Raw genomic sequence first — 8,612 nt, forward strand, 5'->3', positions numbered from 1 at the left:
GTGCAGGAGGGCCCCTCGGGCTGGGCCGGAGGGCAGGAGGGCCCCTCGGGCTGGGCCGGAGGACAGGAGGGCCCCTCGGGCTGGGCCGGAGGGCAGGAGGGCCCCTCGGGCTGGGCCGGAGGACAGGAGGGCCCCTCGGGCTGGGCCGGAGGGCAGGAGGGCCCCTCGGGCTGGGCCGGAGGACAGGAGGGCCCCTCGGGCTGGGCCGGAGGGCAGGAGGGCCCCTCGGGCTGGGCCGGAGGACAGGAGGGCCCCTCGGGCTGTGCCGGAGGGCAGGAGGGCCCCTCGGGCTGGGCCGGAGGACAGGAGGGCCACTCGGGCTGGGCCGGAGGGCAGGAGGGCCCCTCGGGCTGGGCCGGAGGACAGGAGGGCCCCTCGGGCTGGGCCGGAGGGCAGGAGGGCCCCTCGGGCTGGGCCGGAGGACAGGAGGGCCACTCGGGCTGGGCCGGAGGGCAGGAGGGCCCCTCGGGCTGGGCCGGAGTGCAGGAGGACCCCTCGGGCTGGGCCGGAGGACAGGAGGACCCCTCGGGCTGGGCCGGAGGACAGGCAGGGCACCCTGGCAGATCCGGGCAGGCGGGCACCTCTGGCAGAACCTGGCAGTCTGGCCACTCTGGCAGTTCAGGGCAGTCTGGCCACTCCGGCAGTTCAGGGCAGTCTGGCCACTCTGGCAGTTCAGGGCAGTCTGGCCACTCCGGCAGTTCAGTGCAGTCTGGCCACTCCGGCAGGTCAGGGCAGTCTGGCCACTCTGGCTGTTCAGGGCAGTCTGGCCACTCTGGCAGTTCAGCGCAGTCTGGCGACTCCGGCAGTTCAGCGCAGTCTGGCGACTCCGGCAGTTCAGCGCAGTCTGGCCACTCCGGCAGTTCAGCGCAGTCTGGCCACTCCGGCAGTTCAGCGCAGTCTGACCTCTCTGGCGACTGTTGACTGGCGGGCAGCTCTGACGACTGTTGACTGGCGGGCAGCTCTGACGACTGTTGACTGGCGGGCAGCTCTGCCGACTGTTGACTGGCGGGCAGCTCTGACGACTGTTGACTGGCGGGCAGCTCTGACGACTGTTGACTGGCGGGCAGCTCTGACGACTGTTGACTGGCGGGCAGCTCTGGTGATGGTTGACTGGCGGGCAGCTCTGGCGACTGTTGACTGGCGGGCATCTCTGGCGACTGTTGACTGGCGGGCAGCTCTGACGACTGTTGACTGGCGGGCAGCTCTGACGACTGTTGACTGGCGGGCAGCTCTGGCGACTGTTGACTGGCGGGCAGCTCTGTTGATGGTTGACTGGCGGGCAGCTCTGGCGACTGTTGACTGGCGGGCAGCTCTGGCGACTGTTGACTGGCGGGCAGCTCTGACGACTGTTGACTGGCGGGCAGCTCTGACGACTGTTGACTGGCGGGCAGCTCTGACGACTGTTGACTGGCGGGCAGCTCTGACAACTGTTGACTGGCGGGCAGCTCTGGCGACTGTTGACTGGCGGGCAGCTCTGACGACTGTTGACTGGCGGGCAGCTCTGACGACTGTTGACTGGCGGGCAGCTCTGGTGACTGTTGACTGGCGAGGCTGGGTTGACACACTAGACTCCTGATGCGTGGGGCTGGTATAGGACGTGCCAGCCCGGAGACATGCACCTCCATGCTAGTGCGTCTGGCGGGAAACACCGGACCGAAAGGGCGCGCTGCCGGTCTTGATTGTAGGGTTGGCATCACCCCTTCCGGCTCGATGCTCCCCTTGCCCTGGCACCTGCGGGGCGCTGGTACTGGGCAAACTGGGCTGTGCGTCCGTATCGGCGAGATGGTGCGTACCACAGCGTAACATGGCGCCCTCCACCTCAATTGCACCTCCCTGTAGTCACGGGTAGCTGGCTTACGGCTCTTACCTGGCCTGGCCAAGCTACCCGTGTGCCCCCCCCAAAAAAATGTCTTTGGGGTGCCTCTCGGGTTTCCTTAGCTCCCTTAACTTGTCCGCCCAGAATTTTCTTTCGTCCTGCCAGGTCCATTCCTCCATTTTCCTCTCCTGTGGCTTCCTCCTCTTCTGCTGCTTGGTCCTTTGGTGGGTGGTTCTGTAACGGCTGTCTTCTGAAATGAACCAAGGCGCAGCAGGTATGTGAATACTCATTTTTTAATTACCCAACAAAAGGAGTAAAGCATCCACAGGAAACAATAAACATGACAGCAGCAACAGTTTGCAGGCTAAAAAAACGCAGTGCAAAACAACCACCCACAACCCCAAAGAAAAACACACACACCTATATAGGACTTCCAATCAAAGGCAACTCAACACACCTGCCTTCAATTGGAAGTCCCAATCAACAATACAAACATACCCAACACAAACATGCCACGTCCTGACCAAAACTAAAACACTAGCTCCATCTGCTGGTCAGGACGTGACAGTCGAGGTGTCTGCTTAGATAATGCGGTCGGCATTTAATTGTGAGGAATTCTAGGTCAGGTGAACAAAAGGACTTGAGTTCCTGTATGTTGTTATGATCACACCACGTCTCGTTAATCATAAGGCATACACCCCCGCCCTTCTTCTTACCAGAGAGATGCTTGTTTCTGTCGGCGCGATGCGTTAAGAAACCAGCTGGCTGTACCGACTCAGATAACGTGTCTCGAGTGAGCCATGTTTCCGTGAAACAAAGAACGTTAAAGTCTCTGATGTCTCTCTGGAAGGCAACTCTTGCTCGGATTTCGTCTACCTTGTTGTCAAGAGACTGGACATTGGCGAGTAGTATGCTCGGGAGCGGTAGGCGATGTGCCCGTCTACGGAGCCTGCCAGAAGACCGCTCCGTCTGCCCCTTATACGGCGCCGTTGTTTTGGGTTGCCGGCTGGGATCCGATCCATGGTCCTGGGTGGTGGACCAAACAGAGGATCCGCTTCAGGAAAGTCGTATTCCTGGTCGTAATGTTGGTGAAATGACGTTGCTCTTATATCCAATAGTTCCTCCCGACTGTATGTAATAAAACCTAAGATTTCCTGGGGTAACAATGTAATAAATAACACATAAAAAAAAAAAATACTGCATAGTTTCCTAGGAACGCGAAGCGAGGCGGCCATCTCTGTCTAAGGTATATGGTTAGGATTAATGTGTTCTAAAGTATAGGGTTAGGATTAGGATTAATGTGTTCTAAAGTATAGGGTTAGGATTAGGATTAATGTGTTCTAAGGTATAGGGTTAGGATTAGGCTTAATTTTTTTAATGTTTTATTTTTAATTTCACCTTTATTTAACCAAGTAGGCAAGTTGAGAACTAGTTCTCATTTAATGTGTTCTTAGGTATAGGGTTAGGGTTAGGATTAATGTGTTCTAAGGTATAGGGTTAGGATTAATGTGTTCTAAAGTATAGGATTAGGTTTAATGTGTTCTAAGGCATAGGGTGAGGATTAGGTTTAATGTGTTCTAAGGCATAGGGTGAGGATTAGGATTAATGTGTTCTAAGGTATAGGGTTAGGATTAGGATTAATGTGTTCTAAGGTATAGGATTAGTCTTAATGTGTTCTAAGGTATAGGGTTAGGATTAGGATTAATGTGTTCTAAAGTATAGGGTGAGGATTAGGATTAATGTGTTCTAATGTATAGGATTAGACTTAATGTGTTCTAAGGTATAGGGTTAGGATTCATGTGTTCTAAGGTATAGGGTTAGGATTAATGTGTTCTCAGGTATAGGATTAAGATTAATATGTTCTAAGGTATAGGGTTAGGATTAGGATTAATGTGTTCTAATGTATAGGATTAAGTTTAATATGTTCTAAAGTATAGGGTTAGGTTTAATGTGTTCTAAGGTATAGGGTTAGGATTAGGATTAATGTGTTCTAAGGTATAGGGTTAGGATTAATGTGTTCTAAGGTATAGGGTTAGGATTAATGTGTTCTCAGGTATAGGATTAAGATTAATATGTTCTAAAGTATAGGGTTAGGATTAGGATTAATGTGTTCTAAAGTATAGTGTTAGGATTAGGATTAATGTGTTATAATGTATATGGTTAGGATTAATTGTGTTCTAAATTATAGGGTTAATAATGGGTTAGGTTTAGGTTTAATAATCTGTTGTTCTAAGGTTAAGGTATTCTGTCCTGTCTCTGTATTCCAGGTTCTGATCCCTCTGACTCGCTGTCACTCCCACAAAGAGACCATGACAGGAGAGCTGATGGTCAGAAACACTGGAGAATACACACTCATCTCATCACACACACACACCTATACACACACACACACATCTATACACACACACATCTATACTACACACTCATCTCCGACAACTCCTTCTCCAGGTACACACACACACACACACACTTCTATACTACACACTTCTATACACACACACACTTCTATACTACACACTTCTATACACACACACACTTCTATACTACACACTTCTATACACACACACACTTCTATACTACACACTTCTAAACACACACACACATCTATACTACACACTTCTATACACACACACTTCTATACTACACACTTCTAAACACACACACACATCTATACACACACACACATCTATACCCACACACACATCTATACTACACACATCTATACACACACACATCTATACCCACACACACATCTATACTACACACATCTATACTACACACATCTATACTACACACATCTATACCCACACACATCTATACCCACACACATCTGTACCCACACACATCTATACTACACACATCTATACTACACACATCTATACTACACACATCTATACCCACACACATCTATACTACACACATCTATACTACACACATCTATACTACACACATCTATACTACACACATCTATACCCACACACATCTATACTACACACATCTATACTACACACATCTATACTACACACATCTATACCACACACATCTATACTACACACATCTATACCCACACACATCTATACTACACACATCTATACCCACACACATCTATACTACACACATCTATACTACACACATCTATACCCACACACATCTATACTACACACATCTATACTACACATATCTATACTACACACATCTATACCACACACATCTATACCCACACACATCTATACTACACACATCTATACCCACACACATCTATACTACACACATCTATACCCACACACATCTATACTACACACATCTATACTACACACATCTATACCCACACATCTATACTACACACATCTATACTACACACCCACACCCCGTTCTGTCTCCTCTCTATCCCCCCTCACCCCGTTCTGTCTCCTCTCTATCCCCCCTCACCCCGTTCTGTCTCCTCTCTATCCCCCCTACCCCCGTTCTGTCTCCTCTCTATCCCTCCTCACCCCGTTCTGTCTCCTCTCTATCCCCCCTCACCCCGTTCTGTCTCCTCTCTATCCCTCCTTCACCCCGTTCTGTCTCCTCTCTATCCCCCCTCACCCCGTTCTGTCTCCTCTCTACCTCACCCCGTTCTGTCTCCTCTATCCCTCCTCACCCCGTTCTGTCTCCTCTCTACCCCCCTACCCCGTTCTGTCTCCTCTCTATCCCCCCTCACCCCGTTCTGTCTCCTCTCTATCCCCCCTCACCCCGTTCTGTCTCCTCTCTATCCCCCCCTCACCCCGTTCTGTCTCCTCTCTACCTCACCCCGTTCTGTCTCCTCTCTATCCCCCCCTCACCCCGTTCTGTCTCCTCTCTATCCCCCCCTCACCCCGTTCTGTCTCCTCTCTACCTCACCCCGTTCTGTCTCCTCTCTATCCCCCCTCACCCCGTTCTGTCTCCTCTCTATCCCCCCTCACCCCGTTCTGTCTCCTCTCTATCCCTCCTCACCCCTTTCTGTCTCCTCTCTATCCCCCCTCACCCCGTTCTGTCTCCTCTCTATCCCTCCTCACCCCGTTCTGTCTCCTCTCTATCCCCCCTCACCCCGTTCTGTCTCCTCTCTATCCCTCCTCACCCCGTTCTGTCTCCTCTCTATCCCCCCCTCACCCCGTTCTGTCTCCTCTCTATCCCCCCTCACCCCGTTCTGTCTCCTCTCTATCCCCCCTCACCCCGTTCTGTCTCCTCTCTATCCCTCCTCACCCCGTTCTGTCTCCTCTCTATCCCTCCTTCACCCCGTTCTGTCTCCTCTCTACCTCACCCCGTTCTGTCTCCTCTCTATCCCCCCTCACCCCGTTCTGTCTCCTCTCTATCCCCCCCTCACCCCGTTCTGTCTCCTCTCTATCCCCCCTCACCCCGTTCTGTCTCCTCTCTATCCCTCCTCACCCCGTTCTGTCTCCTCTCTATCCCTCCTCACCCCGTTCTGTCTCCTCTCTATCCCCCCTCACCCCGTTCTGTCTCCTCTCTATCCTGTCCTCTGTGGTGTAGGTTCATCTCTAAGAAGGTGTTTGAGTGTTGAGCAGCCAGTGGTCTACGATGGAACACATTGCCTGTCTGGAGAGGAGAGGAGAAGACTTCTGGTCCTTTATCCACAGTCTCTCTGTTCTCCTTAGATGAGAGGCTGTTTGAAACAATGGGACTGACTAAGATGAGAAGAACTCTGTTCTCTTTTCTTCATCTGGCTGTTGTGTTATATGAGAGGGAGGTTGTGTTGTTATATGAGAGGGAGGTTGTGTTGTGTTATATGAGAGGGAGGTTGTGTTGTTGTATGAGAGGGAGGTTGTGTTGTTATATGAGAGGGAGGTTGTGTTGTTATATGAGAGGGAGGTTGTGTTGTTATATGAGAGGGAGGTTGTGTTGTGTTATATGAGAGGGAGGTTGTGTTGTTGTATGAGAGGGAGGTTGTGTTGTGTTATGAGAGGGAGGTTGTGTTATATGAGAGGGAGGTTGTGTTGTTGTATGAGAGGGAGGTTGTGTTGTTATATGAGAGGGAGGTTGTGTTGTGTTATATGAGAGGGAGGTTGTGTTGTTGTATGAGAGGGAGGTTGTGTTGTGTTATATGAGAGGGAGGTTGTGTTGTTATATGAGAGGGAGGTTGTGTTGTGTTATATGAGAGGGAGGTTGTGTTGTTGTATGAGAGGGAGGTTTTGTTGTGTTGTTAAAGTAGAGGTCATGTGTGTCAGTCATGGTTCTACGACTGGTCTGTGTATCTGTAGGTCAAATGAGCTGTGCCTTCAGCTGAATGGACCCAGAGAGACTGGAGAGTTGAATGGAGAGTTGAATGGACCCAGAGAGACTGGAGAGTTGAATGGACCCAGAGAGACTGGAGAGTTGAATGGAGAGTTGAATGGACCCAGAGAGACTGGAGAGTTGAATGGACCCAGAGAGACTGGAGAGTTGAATGGACCCAGACAGACTGGAGAGTTGAATGGACCCAGACAGACTGGAGAGTTGAATGGACCCAGAGAGACTGGAGAGTTGAATGGACCCAGAGAGACTGGAGAGTTGAATGGACCCAGAGAGACTGGAGAGTTGAATGGACCCAGAGAGACTGGAGAGTTGAATGGACCCAGAGAGACTGGAGAGTTGAATGGACCCAGACAGACTGGAGAGTTGAATGTAAAACACGGGGTTAGAATGTTCCTCTCAGCTGCTGTATTAGGAGGTCTGGTCTGGTCTGATCTGGTCTGATCTGGTCTGGTCTGGTCTGAACTGGTCTGGTCTGGTCTGGTCTGGTCTGGTCTGAACTGGTCTGATATGGTCTGGTCTGGTCTGGTCTGAACTGGTCTGGTCTGATCTGGTCTGATCTGGTCTGGTCTGGTCTGGTCTGAACTGGTCTGGTCTGGTCTGGTCTGGTCTGAACTGGTCTGGTCTGAACTGGTCTGATATGGTCTGGTCTGGTCTGGTCTGGTCTGGTCTGGTCTGAACTGGTCTGATCTGGTCTGGTCTGAACTGGTCTGGTCTGAACTGGTCTGGTCTGGTCTGGTCTGGTCTGGTCTGGTCTGGTCTGATCTGGTCTGGTCTGGTCTGATCTGGTCTGGTCTGAACTGGTCTGGTCTGAACTGGTCTGGTCTGGTCTGGTCTGGTCTGGTCTGATATGGTCTGGTCTGAACTGGTCTGGTCTGAACTGGTCTGGTCTGATATGGTCTGCTGGTTTAGAAAATAGTAGGCAGAGAAAGGTCATATGAAAACACTGGTATGTTATTGATCAAATTAAAGCATGTAACTTGCAGAATCTGAGTTAAAATGTTTCTCTTAGCTGCTATGTCAATAGGTTTACCTGTACCAAGCACCAACACTGGTCAGGACTGGTAAGGACTGGTCAGGACTGGTCTGAACTGGTCTGAACTGGTCTGAACTGGTCTGGACTGGTCAGGACTGGTCAGGACTGGTCTACATTGTGTTTCTCATTTGGAAGAATGTATGAAAGTCAGCAGTTGAAATAGATCAATTGCATAATTTCACCTTTTTTAATCAAATTATTGTAAATTACTATACATCCATATTTCCACACGTCTTCCACAGTTTATTAACTACACTACAGATAGAACACAGTTTATTAACTACACTACAGATAGAACACAGTCTATTAACTACACTACAGATAGAACACCATTTATTAACTACACTACAGATAGAAATATGGATGTATAGTTATTTACAATAATTTGAATAAAAAAGGTGAAATTAGGCAATTTATCTGTTTTTGATACATTCTATACAGTAACATAAATACAGTTGAAGTCGGAAGTTTACATACACCTTAGTCAAGTACATT

At 50.1% G+C, this 8,612-nt stretch overlaps 1 protein-coding gene across 1 annotated transcript in view; it reads left to right on the forward strand.

Annotated features, from left to right (window-relative positions):
- Positions 1–4,332, forward strand: part of LOC106597278 (FYVE and coiled-coil domain-containing protein 1) — a gene marked incomplete at its 3' end in the record, with an annotated part of 69,772 nt that extends 65,440 nt beyond the window's left edge. Inside the window, exon 20 of the mRNA XM_045714333.1 lies at positions 4,084–4,332. Coding sequence (XP_045570289.1) covers positions 4,084–4,332 — 249 coding nt within the window. The remainder of the gene's footprint in view (positions 1–4,083) is intronic.
- Between the last annotated feature and the right edge of the window lie 4,280 nt (positions 4,333–8,612).

The sequence above is a fragment of the Salmo salar genome, chromosome ssa03 (assembly GCF_905237065.1).
Source record: "Salmo salar chromosome ssa03, Ssal_v3.1, whole genome shotgun sequence".
NCBI classification, from domain to species: domain Eukaryota; kingdom Metazoa; phylum Chordata; class Actinopteri; order Salmoniformes; family Salmonidae; genus Salmo; species Salmo salar.